Source organism: Bison bison, unplaced genomic scaffold (genome assembly GCF_000754665.1).
Source record: "Bison bison bison isolate TAMUID 2011002044 unplaced genomic scaffold, Bison_UMD1.0 scf7180017864203, whole genome shotgun sequence".
Classification (NCBI taxonomy): Eukaryota; Metazoa; Chordata; class Mammalia; order Artiodactyla; family Bovidae; genus Bison; species Bison bison.
In genome coordinates this window covers 660,900-679,139 of record NW_011494775.1, presented here as the reverse complement: position 1 = coordinate 679,139, position 18,240 = coordinate 660,900, and the positions used below count along the sequence as shown (strand labels likewise).

At 40.8% G+C, this 18,240-nt stretch overlaps 1 protein-coding gene across 1 annotated transcript in view; it reads left to right on the top strand.

Annotated features, from left to right (window-relative positions):
* Positions 1 to 18,240, top strand: part of KDM3B (lysine (K)-specific demethylase 3B) — a 58,301-nt gene that overhangs the window by 21,784 nt on the left and 18,277 nt on the right. Inside the window, exons 7-12 of the mRNA XM_010844617.1 lie at positions 2,230 to 2,829; positions 6,304 to 7,540; positions 8,433 to 8,634; positions 11,789 to 12,003; positions 12,772 to 12,924; positions 18,095 to 18,202. Of these exons, the coding sequence (XP_010842919.1) occupies positions 2,230 to 2,829; positions 6,304 to 7,540; positions 8,433 to 8,634; positions 11,789 to 12,003; positions 12,772 to 12,924; positions 18,095 to 18,202 (2,515 nt within the window). The remainder of the gene's footprint in view (positions 1 to 2,229; positions 2,830 to 6,303; positions 7,541 to 8,432; positions 8,635 to 11,788; positions 12,004 to 12,771; positions 12,925 to 18,094; positions 18,203 to 18,240) is intronic.

Genomic DNA, 18,240 nt, shown 5'->3' with positions numbered 1-18,240 from the left:
CTAAAGTAGTGCCTAGTTCAGTGCTCAGCACACAGTGGATTACTCCATAGTTTCTGTGAATCAGACCAACTCTTGGTTCATTCAGAATTATCATAACCCATCAAAAGACACATTATAAACCAGTGCCTGAACCAATTAAGGAATCCTGTATGAATTTCCTTCAGTAGGACATTGACTTGGACGGCCATCTGTCCATATATTCTTCATAGTTTTCTTAGCACCTGTGTTTGTATTGCTCTCTTGGCTGCTCATGCTGGGTATACAATTCTTCCTCTTCTTTATCCAGTCATTTTGGCTTGATAAAACAAGATTAGGGTAGGAAAAGAAGAGTCAGGGTAAAATTTAATAGTTCTTTACTACATATTATATTATTACAAATAGGATAAGTCTCTTGACTGTGTTTACGTGGCTGAAAAACACTTGTTACTTTGATGCTGTGTTGGGTCCCTTTTTTATTTCCTTCCTCATTTCATTTGTTCTTTAAGCACCTATTATATGCTAGGTACATTTAGATTGTGCCAGGTATAGCTAGAGAGTACTGTTCTCAGTGTCCTAATCTACTCACATGTGAGTAGCTCACCATAAGTAGGACATACGTATATGTTGTTGCTCAGGGAAATTGCTGTGAGCCCGCCTCTGTAAGTTGGCTAAATGAGTTAAAGGTGAGATCTTTGGCTTTCAGCAACAGACGTTGATTCTTCTTTTTTCAGCTTTGCCATGGTGTGACTCTCGTCTTAGCTAGCAAAATACAATTATTGTCAGATCTGCCAAGTTTTACAGTAACGCTTCTTAGAGATCCATGGTCACCTCATTTCCTTGGAAAGAGTGAGCAAGAAAGGAGAGATTTCAGGGATCGTACTTAAATACTTCACAGCACTGAAAACTGAGTGATGATAGAGGTTGAAGAAGGGGTAAAAAGATTTTTAAATGATCAAATGAAAATAATTCTTAACAAACAAAAACAGTTCTTAAATGAAAGATTTAGAAACTTAGATTAATATTACCAAAAGTATGGGAGAAACAAGTAAATCTTGAGCTTTGGTTAAGGTTTTCAGAAGGAAATTAAGGGGAAAAAAAGGAAGGCAGAAAAAAAAGAAGAGAAAACTGGCAAGAAGAAATGAAAAATTTGAAAAAAATTCAGTTATAAGAGCTATAATAATGATTGATTACACAAAGATACACATCTGCACCAAGAATCTATATGTATTCAAGGGCAGTGAGAGTCGATTAATCAAGCTGGTAAATAATAACAGCCAAATAACTATGTCACTAGCTTATTGCCACCCCAGCACATTATCTAAATGAAACTATCTGAAAGTTAGCTAAATGCAGCTAAAAAGAAATAATAGGATATCAGTCTAAGAATGTTCCAGGTATAAGTTGCCTAAGAGAGTGTTAACTGTGTCCCAAGCCCCTGTCCTCTTGTCCTTCTCAGGGAAAGAGTTTTCACTCAGGGATAGGAATTTCCCCCTTTTAATTCTGTGTCTTTTAAGGTTACTGACCTTTCAAATAAGGCTAAATAAGATTTCCTGAGATAGGATGGAATTACTAAAAGAGCTAAGAGATTTGAGGTTTTGGTTATGGTACCCTGACTTTTTAGTTTTCCCCCCTGTTTGTATCTAATGCTTTGAAATAAGATCTGGAAATTATTTGTGTTCTTTATAGTGTCCATAAGAGCAACTCAAACCTGTCTCTATTGGACTCACTTTTCCTCTGGTCACAGACTTATAAATGTTCCTTTTCCTATTGTTAAGTTGTCACCAGTTTTTAGTGACTTCTGGATAGAGGAGATTTTATATTTCAATACTTGCCAGTTTCTATCAAACAAGGAGATAAATATAAAATAAAGCAGATTTTTTTTTTTTCCCCACCAAGGGGCAAATAAGTTCCCAGACTAGCTTTATCAGTCCATTTTATAAAAGATATTCCACAAATTTCTAAAATCCTGAAAAAAGTCCATTTAAGAAAGGAGTACGTTTCATTTAAGGGAGGTTTTGTGAAGTGAGTTAACCTCTAGTAACTGTTATCTTGAATATGTGTGTGTAAATTGAATCACAGGAAGATAGGAGCTTTTTAACAAAGGGTATGTCTTAGAGCTGGCATTGGAATTTGGCAATCTGTCCCAGCTTTGATTGTCTGCTTCTAGAGATGGGAAAGAGCTAATGGTTTATGGTTTTCACAGGATGGAAAGTCCCTTGTAATAAATCTTTTTTGAATTTTGTTTTGTAGGGGGGTACGTTAAAAGCAGTAAAATCTTCCAAAGGAAAGAAGAAGAGAGAGAGCATAGAGGGGAAAGATGGCCGGAGGAGGAAAAGTGCTTCGGACTCTGGGTGTGACCCTGCATCAAAGAAATTGAAAGGAGACAGGGGTGAAGTAGACAGTAATGGGAGCGATGGAGGCGAGGCAAGCCGAGGGCCCTGGAAAGGAGGGAATGCCAGTGGAGAGCCAGGGCTGGATCAGAGAACCAAGCAGCCACCGACTACATTTGTCCCCCAGATTAACCGCAGCATTCGCTTTGCCACTTACACCAAAGAAAACGGCAGGACTCTGGTGGTGCAGGATGAGCCTGTGGGTGGGGACACACCTCTACCTTTCACTCCGTATTCTGCAGCCACAGGTCAGACACCTTTGGCCCCAGAGGTGGGTGGAGCCGAAAATAAAGAGGCAGGAAAAACACTGGAACAAGTTGGCCAGTGTATGGTGGCTTCAGCAGCTGTGGTCACTACCGCCAGCTCCACCCCAACCACGGTGAGGATCTCAGACACTGGCCTTGCAACAGGGACTGGGCCGGAAAAACAGAAAGGCAGCTGGTCGCAGGCCCCAGGAGAGGTGAGTTGTTTCAGGGGCAGATTTGCAAGATGTGGGTTCACGCTTTCACCCTACTTTGTTCTTAACACATTAAAAAGCATCTCAGATGCCATAGGGAAGGAGTATTTCTGAGATGTGTTTAAATTGTATTCTGTGGATAGTCCTTTACTGCTTGTTGGACAAATGTGTATATTCTTAAAACTTTCTCAGCTCTTAAAAGTCACCTAACAGTTGGGCTAATCAAAACTTGATTACACAATCCAATTTAATGTGTCGTTAAAATAGATCTAATGGGGAATCTTTTAAACTCGGCTATCTATTTAGTTCGTGTAGTGGTTTAGCCTCCACCAGGCCTTTGTGAAGCAAGGTTAATGAATTATAGTGTTGGAAACAGTGAACACTATAATTAGGGCTATGTAAAAGCTACTATTACCAACCCATTTTCAGTTCATCATTTTCTATATTTTCCTTTGAGGCTGGGCCACTTTGATATGACCATAGAAGGTTTTTTTTTTCCCCCCTCTTAATCTTTTAAGCCTTACCTGGAAATTTTGATGGAATTAATTGTGGTAGTATCCAGCTTGCTAGGTTCTTTATCTGATATGCATATATTGTTGCTGAAATGCAACTTTTGTTAAATAAAGTTAACATCAAGTTGGCTCCCCAGTCAAATCTGAAACAGTATCAAAATCAGTTCTTATAGTCTTGGCTCTTATTTTGGTCACCAAAGTATGATTAATGATGCTGGTCATATTTTCTTTTCAAATTGGCTATTAATTCAAACTGGAATATGAAATACAAATAAAATACTAAGTGACTTTTATAAATTATGTATAAGAAACTACTGTGTGCTAAGTACTGTATATTATAAACAGAGAATTGAAATCCTATTTGAAGGAGCTCACATCCTAAAATGGAATTGTTTTATAACAGTGTCATATAAAACATGGCATGTACATTTCATCTGATTTCTTCCCCTTCATAGAAGATCCAGTTTGTTAATCTCTAGTGTGCAGGGATGGGGAGGGAAGTGAAGTGCCAAGGCAGAAGAAGAGAAGGCCTGTAAATGCAAAGTTTACACTCTTCATGATTTGTTCTCTGTTAGTTTACCAGCATTCCCAAGAGAACTAGGTGGGGATCTTATGTGGATTTCTCCTCTGTTTAAGTCATCATATTGCCCAAATTGATTAAAATTAAATCCATGTCAAAGGCAGAATAGATGTAAATGGGGATTACAAAACAGAGCAAGTATTACATGCTTCATGAAGAGATCCACTGAATACTGTTGTTCTTGGAGTAGCAAAGCTGAATAGATGAAGTGCGGATTCAGAGGGCATTTTCCAAACAGGTTTGAGAAATTTCTGTGATTGTATCAGTAACTTTACTAGTGGGTTAGCCTAGGTATTCTCTTGGGATATGATTTAAAAGTACAGAAATGGATATTTCCATCATGAACCAGGGACACACCCCCCCAGGAAACTTCCTGCTCTGAAAATTGTGTTGAAATCAGTTTGTCATCACTTTCTTATAAGAAAAGGATTTGAAATTTAATCAGTTGTAGGAAAATGAAAGAGCATCCAATTATTTTTCATTCATGTGTGTATTTTTTATATAATTTTATTTATTATTTAATATTTTTGGCTGTGCGGGTCTTCATTGCTGCCTTGTCTTTTCCTCTAGTTGCAGTGCAAGGGCTTCTTACTGTGGTGACTTCTCTGGTTGCAGAGTATGGGTTCTAGGTGCTCAGACTTCAGTAGTTGAGGCACATGGGCTCAGCAGTTTCTGCTTCTGGGGTCTAGAGCACAGGCTCAGTTGTTGTGATGCACAGGCTTAGTTGCTCCACGGCCATGTGGGGTCCTCCTGGATTAGAGATGGAAGCCATGTCTCCTGCACTGGCAGGAGGATTCTCTACCACTCAGCCACCAGGGAAGTCCATGTGTGTGTTTATTTTTAGAGGGTAACTTTAGTAGCGAAACCTGAGATCCTTATGCTCATTCCTTGTAGTCACGCAGGTGTCGAGGGACCTGGCCAGATCCAGCCAGTGAAACAACAGCATAGCATCAGTGCTGTGTCTGTCTATTCTCTTCTTTTTATTTGGAGGAATTTTAAGTCAGTGGTTTTTGGTTAATGGGAAGGAAAAGAAAAAAGGAGAATGAACTAAGTTATTGAAATGCCCTGAACTGGTCTCTGTAGCAGATGTCACCTGGAGGCAAGCCATAGAAGGCCTGCCTGGCTCTCATGCCTCTTGGCCACCCTCAAAGAAAGTCCTAATGTAGATTCCTCTTACATAGTTAAAGAAATCCACTGTTAAAGAGATCCATAGTTAAAGAGATCCTCCACCCCGCTTTTTTTTAACAACACCCTTTCATTTATCTGATATACGTTACATTTCTAAAAATTAAGTTAACACATAAAATTTACCATTTATACAATTTGTGGTGTACAGTATCATGGCATTTATATATTCACAATGTTATGCAACCATCACTACTCACATAAAGAAATTTTCTTCTTCCCCAAGAGAAACTCCATATCTATTAAGCAGTCATGAAATAATTTTTATTTCTAATACTTTAAAGTGAATATAAGTATTATGTAAGTACTTATACCTACCTATGGATATTTCTCTGTATTATCCACATATATGAGTATGTGATATAGTATATGAAAGTGATTCTAACCCCTCTTTATGTACACATCCTTCTTTATCCAATTGCAGAAGTTAGCATTTTTAAGGTATAAAAAAAAGAATTTTTTTTTCATTCTCCAGTTTGTTATGCTGAGTGCTTTTGTTGGTGGGTGTTATCAGTATCTACAGTTTTCCACTTTGGAGACTTGTTAAATCATGATAACAGAAGTGTTCAGTAACTGGTATGCCTCTTTAATTTAGCACCTTTAGATCTAACTTTAAGAGAAACAGATAATTCAGCTTATACGTTGATTTGGGTCCATCTTAGCGATTTTCAGACAAAGATACTTTTCTTTAATGTACAATGAGCTTTTCATAGGGCTGAAGTCACTTTTGTAAGAGTGGGCAATTTGCAATGACTTAACTCAACCAAAACTTTAACCATAGCCCCTAAAGTCTTTGAGGTAAATTAATATTACAGGGTCACTAGTAATATTTCACTCTATTTCAGACTAAAAGCTCATTTACATTCAGGAACCCTTTTCTTCAGTTCCCTGACAGAGTCTTCATTTCTAAATAGATAACTTAGAAGCCTACACAGCCTCCTGGTGCTTTGACAGTCAGTTGGCTAACAACCAAGGGTATCATTTCATCCTGCCATCTCTGTCTCACCTTGCTAAAGACCCCTCTGTGTTGTCTGTGGCAGTTTTCTTTCTTGGCAAAGTAACAGTTATAAGAGCAGTTTTCCTGGAATTGTAGAGGAGAAAAATTGATTGACCCATAAGAAATGTTAGCCTAGGTCCAAGAAGGTATCAAAAGATTGTCAAGGAAGCCAGCATCACTAACTCTGGCTATCTTCTTTTCAGAATTCAAGGAATTCTGTCCTGGCCTCTTCTGGATTTGGAGCATCACTCCCGGGTTCATCACAAGCTTTGACTTTTGGAAGTGGAAGGAGCCAGTCCAATGGGGTTCTTGCCACAGAGAACAAACCTTTGGGCTTCTCTTTTGGCTGTAGCCCAGCACCAGAGTCTCAGAAAGACTCTGATCTCTCCAAAAACTTGTTTTTTCAATGCATGTCCCAAACTTTACCCACCAGTAACTACTTCACTACCGTTTCAGAGAATTTGGCTGATGATTCCTCCAGTCGAGACTCATTTAAACAAAGCCTTGAGAGCCTCTGTAAAGGAAGATCCACTCTTGGAGCAGACACTAAATCAGGCTCTAAGGCTGGCAGCTCTGTGGATCGGAAAGTGCCTGCAGAGTCCATGCCCACCCTCACGCCAGCCTTCCCACGGAGCCTCCTAAATGCCCGCACCCCAGACAGTCATGAAAATCTATTTTTACAGCCCCCTAAACTGTCCCGAGAAGAGCCTTCTAACCCTTTCTTGGCATTTGTGGAGAAAGTTGAACATAGTCCTTTCAGCAGCTTTGCATCTCAGGCATCAGGTAGCTCTTCCTCTGCTACCACTGTCACCTCCAAGGCAGCACCCAGCTGGCCCGAGTCTCACTCCTCTACAGATTCAGCATCTTTAGCAAAGAAGAAAACCCTCTTCATCACAACTGACTCCTCCAAACTGGTGTCTGGTGTTCTGGGCTCAGCTCTTACCACTGGGGGGCCAAGCCTCTCTGCCATGGGGAATGGCCGCTCCAGTTCACCCACCAGCGGCCTCACCCAGCCCATTGAGATGCCTACTCTCTCCTCCAGCCCCACAGAGGAGAGGCCAACTGTGGGGCCTGGGCAGCAGGACAATCCTCTCCTTAAAACCTTTAGTAACGTCTTTGGCAGGCACTCAGGCAGCTTTCTGTCCTCCCCGGCAGATTTTTCACAGGAGAACAAAGCTCCTTTTGAAGCTGTGAAAAGGTTCTCACTGGATGAGCGAAGCTTGGCTTGCAGACAGGACTCAGACTCCAGTACCAATAGTGACCTGTCAGATTTAAGCGACTCTGAGGAGCAGCTCCAAGCCAAGACCGGTCTAAAGGGGATTCCGGAACACCTGATGGGGAAGCTGGGCCCCAATGGGGAACGCAGTGCTGAGCTGTTGCTGGGAAAAGGCAAAGGGAAGCAGGCCCCCAAGGGCCGGCCTCGGACTGCTCCCTTGAAAGGTGATCCTGCTGAGATTATCCATGGGCCTGGCTCTGGCACTTGCCTCAAATGCTTGCTGTGCTCTTGGGCAGCAGAGGCCCTCTTTTTGATGGAAAGTCCTATAATCTCATAGAATTACATAGTCCAAAGGGTGCAGTAGGGATCCCTCATCAACTCATCTGGTTCAAGGCAGGGTTGATCTAAACCAGCACTATAAGAGAGATATCTGTCCTGTTAATGATAATCCCACAAAGTCTTGATAGTCTGTTTATTTTGGTCAGGAACTCTTTCCTCCCTTAGTGTATTTCTCCTGCCTTTGGTCCTTCCCCTTTAATGAACTTAGGGGAGTTACTCAGTACTAGTCTTTATTCTCATATAGCAGCCTTTAGTAGAGTTGATGAAGCAAGAGAACTGCTCCTCAGTTTGCTCCTCTCTGTCACATATTTATGATTTTAAACGTCTTTCAAAAGCCGTTAACTCCTGTGGAGTGAGGTTATGGTCTGAAATTGTGTAAAGACAAGTGTCTAAGAAAATGGCAAGTCACCATTCTCATTAGGATTTGGTTTCCCATAGAAGCACCAAGAGTTCTTGATTAGTAGAACAGTCATATCCTGAGGGGCTGGTGGCAAGAAGCTACCTTCTGCCTTCTTGAGTTTTCCTCACCCATACTCAGAGTTGTTTCATTGTCATGGGGTACTTCCCACAAATTCTCCATGGTTTTTATTTCCCAGTTGAAGCCTCTTTGTTCCCTCTGCTCCTTTTCTGCCAAGGATGGACCTGATGGGCTCATGCCCATCCAGTGCAAGGAGGAGTGACTCAGGTCAGGACAATGTCTGTCCTCAGGAGGATTATGTTTTTGCATCTCTTTTAAACCTTTCATGACCAACCATTTCTCGCTCTGCCTTCTCACAGTGGGCCAGTCAGTGCTGAAAGATGTGAGCAAAGTAAAGAAGCTGAAGCAGTCCGGAGAGCCCTTCCTGCAGGATGGGTCTTGCATCAATGTAGCCCCTCACCTGCACAAGTGTCGTGAGTGCCGCCTGGAGCGGTATCGGAAGTTTAAGGAGCAGGAGCAAGATGATTCCACTGTGGCCTGCCGCTTCTTTCACTTCCGGAGGTACCCAAACTCCTCTCTTCATCTCCTTCCCAGTTTCCTTAGTGATTCATAACTTCCACTCTTTCTCTGAATCGGTAAACATATTTCAGCATCTTTTTCTTGTTTTCCTAAACTCCCTTGCTCTCAGAGTCTGGGCTAAGGTTCTGCCATCCCATTAGTTATTTAGGTTGTGAAATGATACATGACTTCGTCCTTAAGAGAATTTAAATTTAACAGTCTCACCTGCTGCCCCCTGAACTGTGTTCTTCTTCCTAACTTGAATTCTATTTGAAACCAGTGATGTGAGCAGAAGGATGCCATTTTGTATTATAGATTTGCTTAACCAGTTACTCCTCTTTAGTGCTAGAGTAATTTAAGTCCCCTAAGAAAGAAGGGGAAGTAAGATTAGGAGATAATGTGGACCTTCTTTAAAATAGGGATAACTGTTGAAAATCCTTGAAATGTCCTTTGCTTTTACCAAACAATAGCTATTTACTCACTTTGCTTCTGCTTGATAAACTTAGAAGAGGAATTTCTTCTAATAAATCATTCAAGAGTCCTTAGTTTTTTAAATAAAGAAATCCAAGTGGTTTATCCATGTGGCATGGATTCGCTTATTCAGCAAACGTGTATTGAAAATTTAATATGTGCCAGCCATTGTTGTGGGCATTGCAGATTAAACAGTACACAAAACCATCGAATTCCAGCCCTCCAGAGGCTTGTAAGGGATGCAGATAATAAATAAGAAAAACAAGTTTAACTATGAGGAAGATAAGGGAAAGAGGATTGATATGTGGAGAGGCTAGAGAGGCTACAATATAAATAGGATGACTTGATGGGAGACTTCCTTGGCAGTCCAGTGTTTAGGACTCTGCACTTCCCCTGCAGGGGGCACAGGTTCAATCCCTGGTTGGGGAACTAAGATCCCACATGTGGTGATGCCATGGGGCCCTAAAGAGTTGGGCATGACTTAGCAACTGACCAACAACAATGAATGGGATTATTCCAACTATTTTGGGAAACTCAGTTCAGTTCAGTCACTCAGTCGTGACCCCATGGACTACAGCATGCCAGGCTTTCCTGTCCATCACCAACTCCCAGAGCTTGCTCAAATTCATGTCCATTGAGTCTATGATGCCATCCAACCGTCTCATCCTCTGTCATCCTGGGAAAGGGCAAGGATTTCCAGGAGTTGGGCCACTGCCCTCTTTTTGGTCTTTGATGGTTGGCCTCAGAACTGTGATGGCACAAGTGGGTGTGGCAATTTACTTTGCTGATGTATTATGATGAGTGTATGCTATGCTATGCTATGCTAAGTCGCTTCAGTTGTGTCCGACTCTGTGCGACCCCATAGACGGCAGCCCACCAGGCTTCCCTGTCCCTGGGATTCTCCAGGGAAGAACACTGGAGTGGGTTGCCATTTCCTTCTCCAATGCATGAAAGTGAAAAGTGAAAGTGAAGTTGCTCAGTCGTGTCCGACCCTCAGCAACCCCATGGACTGCAGCCTTCCAGGCTCCTCCATCCATGGGATTTTCCAGGCAAGAGTACTGGAGTGGGGCTCAAAGGTCTAGTGGAAGTCACTCTGACATCTTGGACCTGTTTGTTCTAATCAGTTTATGTCGTGTCCTTGGGCTATGTCATTCTTTTAAAGTCTGTGCCCTCTCTCTTCCCTCCTGTTTCAGGATGAGGAAGTGAAGTGAAGTCACTCAGTCATGTCCAACTCTTTGCGATCCCATGGACTGTAGCCTACCAGACTCCTCTGTCCATGGAATTCTCCAGGCAAGAATACTGGAGTGGGTTGCCATTTCCTTCTCCAGGGGATCTTCCCAACCCAGGGATCAAACCTAGGTCTCCTGCATTGCAGGCAGAATCTTTACCGTCTGAGCTACCAGGGAAATCAGGATGAGGAAGAACTAGTAAAGGAGACTGAGAAGAAACAGCCAGTGAGGTATTCTGGAAGACAACTGAAGAATGTGTTTCTAGGAAGGAATAATGAACTCTGGCAAAAGCTGGTGATTGGGTGTGGTCAGTTAAGGACAAAAAATGACCTTTGGATTTAACAGGAGGGAATGACCTTGTCAAAAACAGTTTTGGGACTTCCCTTACAGTCCAGTGGAAGACTCATGCTTCCACTGCAGGGGATGTGGGTTCCATCCCTGGTCAGGAAGTCAAGATGTCATATGCCACACAGCACAGCCAAAATAAAGTTTTGGTAGATTGATAAGAGAACTTCTGAATGTTGTGGTTTAAGAGAAAATAAAAGAGAAAGGAACTGGTAACTATCAGTATAGACAAATCTCTTAAGAAACTTTGCTCTTACGAACAGATAAATGAAGGAGGATGTGGGATCAAGGGGACTGAGATAGCATATTCAAATACTGACAAGAGTGATTCAGTAGAGAGGAAAATCCCTGATTCAATGCACATAACTTTGAGCAAACTCCAGGAAGACAGTGAAGGACAGGGAAGCCTGGCGTGCTGCAGTCCATCAGTTCACAAAGAGTGGGACACGCCTAAGCAACTGAACAATGACAAAAAGAGAGGAAAATAGATGTAGAACAGAGAATTAGTGAAGGGATGCCTATGCAAGAGGATGAGGTGTAGAGCAAAGGTGGAGAGATTGGTCTTCACTGGGAGCTAGTTCATCCATAGTAGCAGAAGACGAGATGGAGTACATGGGGGCAGGTATAGCAATGTGTGATAGTATGGTGGGAGCTTGTGGGAATTCTCTCTTCTGGCTCCTTGCAGGAATTTTTGAGTGAAATAATTAGCAAGGTCCTCGTGGGGAAAATAATACTGGAGTTTTGAAAAGAAAGAAGATATTAAACAAGCATTAAAGGCTCACCTGATGTAAGTCAACAGGCATTTCAAGTGTGACATTGAGCACAGATCTGTATTTTTCTCTGGTCACATTTACTGGTGTGGTTGCTGGTATGGAATAAGTGGTTAGAGAAAGTGGTATTCAGCTCTTCAAAGAACCTGGATCTAATAAGTGTTAACAATAAGCCTTTCTATTAGTGCATACTGTGTTGGTCGAATATGGTACAAGTTCTTAACTCCGCCTGATTCCTATTAAGTCTCAATTTCTTTTAGGTCGTAGGATTTTTAAGTGGGTGTTGGTTTGCATGGTTGCTGCTATGTACTATGTATTTGACTGTGTATCCTCCTATCTCAGGTTGATCTTCACTCGAAAAGGGGTACTCCGAGTGGAAGGGTTTCTGAGTCCCCAGCAAAGTGACCCTGATGCCATGAACCTGTGGATTCCCTCTTCCTCCCTAGCAGAAGGAATAGACCTAGAAACCTCAAAATACATTCTGGCCAATGTTGGAGACCAGTTCTGCCAACTTGTGATGTCTGAGAAAGAGGCCATGATGATGGTGGAGCCACACCGTAAGGCCCCCTCTTGCTTGTCTTCTAGGCAGTTCTAATTGGAAACTCATTTTCTTTTGCTTCAAGTGAAGTGTGGAATGAGTGGCAGATAACATTTTCTATGGATGAATTAAGCCTGCTAAAACTTCTATATGAAGTAAATTGAATAGCTAAAGCAGTACCTGTGTCTAGCAGTCCTCAGTCTTTCCGTCTTTGGCATTTAACAGACTAAAATTTCCTTCCCTATTTGTCTTTCATTTTTGTAGCACAGTTGCCATAATTTGCATTTTGATCCCTATTTGGGTTTGGTTCACTCTGAATATTTTCTTCGCTTTGAACTAATTTGTGTCAGTAAGTACTTTATGGTTTGTGAATAGATTAAGTGCTACTGGTTGTTGTGTTTCATACCTTAAAGCCATGTTATTCATACATTTATGGTATTTCCATGTCTGTGAGATACTATACCCTATTTCTAGACCAAGGAATATTGTACTATAAAATTATGCCCTATACTTTAAGAGAAAAATCTTATTTCAAGCTTCCTCAATTTGAAAATTTTATAGTATCTTAAGTGACAACATATGGCATTCATTCTCACTGACACTTGTTCAGAAATATTAGAAATTCCATGTATTTTGTTTCTCTTACAATTATAGAAATATGAACTTCATGAATCTTTGAGTTTAATTGCTAGACAAAACGCTTGAATGGGAATCAGTGGATCTGGGATCTTTTGCTCTCGCTCAGGATGATCAATGCCAACAGTATTCCTCTTCCTTTTTCCACCAGAGAAAGTGGCATGGAAGCGAGCGGTCCGAGGTGTACGGGAGATGTGTGATGTATGTGAAACAACCCTCTTCAACATCCACTGGGTTTGTCGCAAATGCGGATTTGGGGTCTGCCTTGACTGTTACAGGCTCAGGAAAAGCCGACCGCGCAGTGGTGAGCAAATGTTGTCCTATATGGCTGAAGGTAAAATGTCAGTGGAGGTGTGGACTTGGAAACTGAAGCAAAAATGGCTTTGGGCTCCTTCTTTAGCTTATGTTTTGTCACATTGTGAGGTCTTAAAATTGCCAATACTCCAGCCTAACTGAGAAGGTTAAAACTTTTAAAGTATACACTTCAAATGTTTTTAGTATATTCCCAAGTTTATATAGTTGTCACCACTATCTAATTTCATTTTCATTGCTCCAAAAATGAATCTTGCATTCAGTAGCAGTCACTCCCTATTCCTACCCCCCTTAAACCTTGGTAACCATGAGTCTACTTACTGTCTCTATCAACTTGCCTATTCTGTACATGTCATATAAATGGAATCATACAATATACGGCCTTCTGTGACTGGCCTCTTAAACTTAGCATACTCTTTCAAAGTTTCATCCATGTTATACCACATAATTCATTCCTTGTATTGCCAGGTAATATTCCATTGTATAGATATACTACATCTTCTTCATCCAGTCTTTAGTTGATGGACATTTGGGTTGTTTCTACTTTTGGCTGTTATGAATAGTGAACATTTGTTACAAGTTTTTGTGTGGATGTATGTTTTCATTTTTTTGAGAATATATACCTTATAGTAGAATTGATGGGGCATATGGCAGTTCTATGTTTAACCCTTTCAGAAACTGCCAAACTGTATTCCAAAGTAGCTGCACCATTTTATAATTCCACCCGCAATGTATGAGGATTGCAAATTTTCCACATCCTTGTCAACGCTTGTTATTATCTGTCTGATTATAGCCATCATAGTGACTGTGAAGTAGTATATAGTGTGATTTTAATTTGCATTTCCCAGATGACTACTAATGTTGAGAATCTTCATGTGGTTTTTGGCCCTATGTTTATGTTCCCTGGGAAAATGTCTATTCAAACCCTTTGCTTCACTTTCTTTTTGCTTTATCTTATTAGCTGCCAAGAATCTTCCTTGCCCCTTGACTTCATCATTCTTCCCTCTTCTATGATACAGTGTAACCACTGTAACAGTGATTTAGAGCTTAGACTACTGGGATCTGAATCCTACCTCTGTATCTTATCATACCAACTAGGGTAATCTTGAGCTAGTTACTTAACCCCTCAGACTCATTTCCTTGTCTATAAAACAAAGATAATAGAAGTATGTCCCGCACAGCATTGTTTTGAGGATTAAATGAGATAATGTATGTCTAATGGTTAACACATTCAGTAGGTACTACATGTTACATAGCTAAGATCTTCCACTTTTGCCCATGAAAGATAAACTTCTGCAGAAGTTGCCCTCCTATCATAAAAAATAAGAAAATCAGACAAAATATACAAAACCACGGTTTCAGAGGGCTTCCCTGATAGCTCAGTTGGTAAAGAATCTGCCTGCGGTGCAATGCAGGAGACCCCGGTTCAATTCCTGGGTCGGGAAGATCCACTGGAAAAGGGATAGGCTCTGCACTCCAGTATTCTTGGGCTTCCCTTGTGGCTTAGCTGGTAAATAATCTGCCTGCAGTGTGGGAGACCTGGGTTTGATCCCTGGGTTGGGAAGATCCCCTGGAGAAGGGAAAAGCTACCTACTCCAGTATTCTGGCCTGGAGAATTCCATGGACTGTGGAGTCAGACACAACTGAGCGACTTTCACTTTCACAGTTTCAGATATTGGACAACAGGCAGCTTGAGTCTGTATTCCCTCAGAAAAATGAAGAAACAAGGTGAGTCCTACAATTGCCCCAGTTTACTGCCTGGAGGCAGTTTCTAGCCTGTACCACAGGGAAAGGCAATTAAAATAGAGTTTGGCAATCTCACAAGTTCAGACCGAGATTAAAATCTTAGAAGAGTGAGGCACTGTAGTGAAGTGCTACGGAAAGAACACCAGATCTAGAGAAATCATCTCAATTTTTTTTTATTGTATAGTGGTCTGCACATGCATCAGAGGAAACTGTCCTCAAGCCAATCAACTGAATAGTATACAGAACTCACAATTTGTATTCCCACCAGCCAGAGTGGAGAGACATTGGACAGAGTCCAAAGGGGTCACACCCTTTGTAGTAGGACTAACGTAGTCCCAGAATAAGGTTGCTTTGGAGCTGCCATAATGAAGTATAGAGCACGACTTGGAAGGATCAAATTCATTTGCAAATTGCTTAGTTATACGCTACAGTAAAACCAAACATTCTTTAAAGGATTATACAAAATCCAGTACTCTGAAACATAAAACTCACAAAGCTCTGCATTTGGTGAAGAAAGATCTGGTGTACAGAAAAGAATAATGCAACCAGTGTAATACAACCAGTAATCTGGGAGGAAGAAAACAATCGATAGAACAAGTACAGAAATGACAGTGATGATGGAGTTATTGTAAAAGGACCTTAAAACAGCTGTTAAAATACTTTTAATATGCTTGGACATAAAGGAAAACATAATGAGTAACATAGAAGACATGTAAAAGACCCAGATGAAGCTTCTAGAGCTGAAAAGTATCTCAAAAAAAAATTACACTAGGTAGGATTAATGGCATATTAGATACTGCAGAAGAAACAGTGAACTTGAAGACATAGAATAAAAACTATAAAAAACTAAGTACAGACAGAGGACTTAAATTTATAAGTTGAAGAGTGCCCTGTTGAACTACCAGATACATTAGGTAGTCTCCCAAACAAGTAAGTGGAGTTCCAGAAAGAGAAAGGGCAGGAGAACAGAGATAGAAAAAATATTGAAAAAAATAAAGCCAAAATTTTTCCAAATTTGATGAAAAAGCTATAACATTACAAGTCCAACAATAATCCTCAAATAAAAAGACATTAAGAAAAACACACCAAAGCATGTCCTAATTACTTACTGAAAAAGTGTGTAAGGAGAAAAGCTGAAAAGCACAAGAGGAAAAAAATGCACATTATGTAACAAAGATAAGAATGATAGCTAACTTGTCAGAAAACTATACTCTAGAGACAATGGTACAGCATTTTAAAGTGCTAAAAATAAACCTATTAGCCTAGAACTCATACCTAGTGGAAGTATCTTTCTAGGGTGAAATCGTTTTCCAGGAATGGAAAAAGTGATAGAATTCATCATTCTATCACCGGCAGACCCATTCTGCAAAGTTAAAGGTAGTGACTCAGGCAGAAGAAAATGATACAATGTGGAAATTTGGATTTATGCAAAGGAATGAAGAATGTGCTACATGGTAAACATGTGGGTACACATAAAAGACTTTCTTCTTACTTTTAATCTTTTAAAAAAACAATTGTTTAAAGCAAAAGTAATAACAATATAGGAATTCCTTGGTGGTACAGTAGATAGGAATCCACCTACCAACACAGGGGACATGGGTTCAATCCCTGGTTCGGGAAGATTCTACATGCTGTGGAGCAGCTAAGCCCATATGCCACAACTACTGAACCCACACTCTAGAGCCTGTGAGCCTCAACTACTGAGCCCAGGTGCTACAGCTGCTGAAGCCCATGTGTGTAGAACCTGTGCTCTGCAACTAGAAACCCCACTGCAGTGAGAAGCCTACATACCACAAGGAAGACTAGCCCCTGCTACAGTAGACCCAGTACAGCCAAAATAACTAGATAGATACATAATCTCAAAAAACGACAGGTAAGGGCTTTCCTGGTGGCTCAATTAGAAAGAATCTGCCAGCCAGTGCAGGAGACGTGGGTTCAATCTCTGGTCAGGGAAAATCCCCCATACTGTGGAGCAACTAAGCCCGTGCGCCACAGCTATTGAGCCTGTGCTCTAGAGCCTGGGAGCCACAGCTGCTGAGCCTGTGTGCCACAGCTACTGAAGCCCGAGTGCCCTAAAGCCCATGCTCTGCAACAAGAGAAACCAATGCAACGAGAAGCCCACACGCTGCAACTAGAGAGTAGCCTCCACTGTCTGCGACTAGGGAAAAGCCCACGCAGCATCTAAGACCCAGCACAGCCAAAAAATCAGAACGTTAAAAAGACAAGGAAAAACATCTGGAATCTTCCTGGACCAGGAATCAAACCCAAGTTCCTTGCACTGGAAGTGTGCCACCAGGGAAGTCCCCACAACCCAGTTTTTAAATGGGAAAAATATTTGAACAGATACGTCATCAAAGAAGATAGGTCAATGAAAAACACATGGAAAAAACTGTCATTACTTACCAGGAAAATGCAAATTAAAACCATAATGAGAAACCACTGTCCCCACTAGGATGGATAACATTTTTAAAACTGAGAGTGCAAAGTGCTGTCAAGGATATGGAGCAACTAAAACTTATTAAACATTGCTGGTAGGGATGCAATTTGGTACCATCACTTTGGAAAACAGTATTATCTATTTCTTTATAAATTTAAACATCAACTAGCATTCTACTAGTATGTATAAGGGAAATGAAAATATGTCCACACAAAGGCTTGTGCTTGAATATGTGTAGCACTTTATTCATAATAGCCAATAATTGGAAACAATCCAACTATTCACCAATAATTGAAAGCAGTCCAACTATTCATGAGTGGGTAAACAAAATGTGGTACATCCAAACCATGGAACATCACTCAGACATAAAAAGGAATGAATTACTTATACATGGAACAATATGGATGAATCTCAAAATCATTATGCCAAATGAAAATATCTCAACACAAATGACAGAAGACATACCATATGTTTCCAATAATAGGAAATTCCAGAAGTAAAACTTTAGTGTTAGAAATTTGATCATTAGTGGCCAGGGGTTGAGGAAAGGGTATTGACTGCAAAGGGCTAAAGGCAGCTTTGGGAAGGAATACAAATGTTTTAAATTCTGAACGTTGCACTGTTTTCCACAACTAGATATCTTTGTCGAAATTCAAACATATTTGAATTTGAAGTGTACACTTTAAATTGTTGAACTAATTTTATGTAAATTATACCTCAGTGAAGCAGTATTTTTAAAGTTAAGGACTTCCTAGTGGTCCAGTGGTTAAGACTCTGCTTTCACGGTAGGGGACATGGCTTTGATCCCTGATTGGGGAACTAAGGTCCCACAGACTGTATAACCAAAAATAAATAAAATTAGCTGTGATCTTCTTTGACCCATGAGAAAGTTGGCCTTTAGAGTCTGAAACTCTCACTCACTGAGAGAGATACATCTTGTGACCCTCATAAATAGGAAAGTCGTTCATTTCCGTTTCAGAGACAGAAGAGATGGGTGATGAAGAGGTTTTCTCCTGGTTGAAGTGTGCAAAGGGGCAGTCCCATGAGCCAGAGAATCTCATGCCCACACAGATAATCCCTGGCACAGGTAAAAGGAATTCCTTTTTTAGATTTGGTGGGAGAAAA